Here is a 372-nt window from a genome sequence, read left to right as displayed (position 1 = left end):
CCACTCCTCCTGGGGGTCCCCATTCATCTCAGGCTTTCCCATCCATCACAGGAGTCCCCCCAGACTGGGAGAGGTCCCCAGTGCTCCTGCACTGACTGTAGGAGTCAGAGTTGCTCCAGGACAGGATCCTTTGGGACCCAGAGGGTGCTGCAGCCCCGGGGTGAGCCCCTTGGGGTGGCCAACAAGGTGTCAGTGCCATCAGCCCCCTGAGCTCCCTGCTGTCCCTTGCAGGGGGTGTCCCTGAAGGTGACATTCGAGGAGGTGGCCGTGTACTTCTCTCCTGAGGAGTGGGCAGAGCTGCAGTCCTGGCAGCGCACGCTGTATCGACAAGTCATGGCTGACAACTATGACCTGGTGGCCAGCCTGGGTGAG

The 372-nt window shown here is 62.1% G+C and overlaps 1 protein-coding gene across 1 annotated transcript; it reads left to right on the top strand.

The window, feature by feature from the left end:
* Window positions 1–231: 231 nt before the first annotated feature.
* LOC103810293 (protein ZNF783-like) lies at window positions 232–367 on the top strand (the record flags this gene model as incomplete). Its single annotated transcript, XM_009083191.1, has 1 exon — window positions 232–367. A coding segment is annotated over one exon (136 nt), but the record flags the coding sequence as incomplete, so codon positions are not given.
* Between the last annotated feature and the right edge of the window lie 5 nt (window positions 368–372).

Source organism: Acanthisitta chloris, unplaced genomic scaffold (genome assembly GCF_000695815.1).
Source record: "Acanthisitta chloris isolate BGI_N310 unplaced genomic scaffold, ASM69581v1 scaffold42509, whole genome shotgun sequence".
NCBI classification, from domain to species: domain Eukaryota; kingdom Metazoa; phylum Chordata; class Aves; order Passeriformes; family Acanthisittidae; genus Acanthisitta; species Acanthisitta chloris.
Note: the sequence above shows the minus strand (reverse complement) of the source record. Positions and strands in the feature narration are given on the sequence as shown.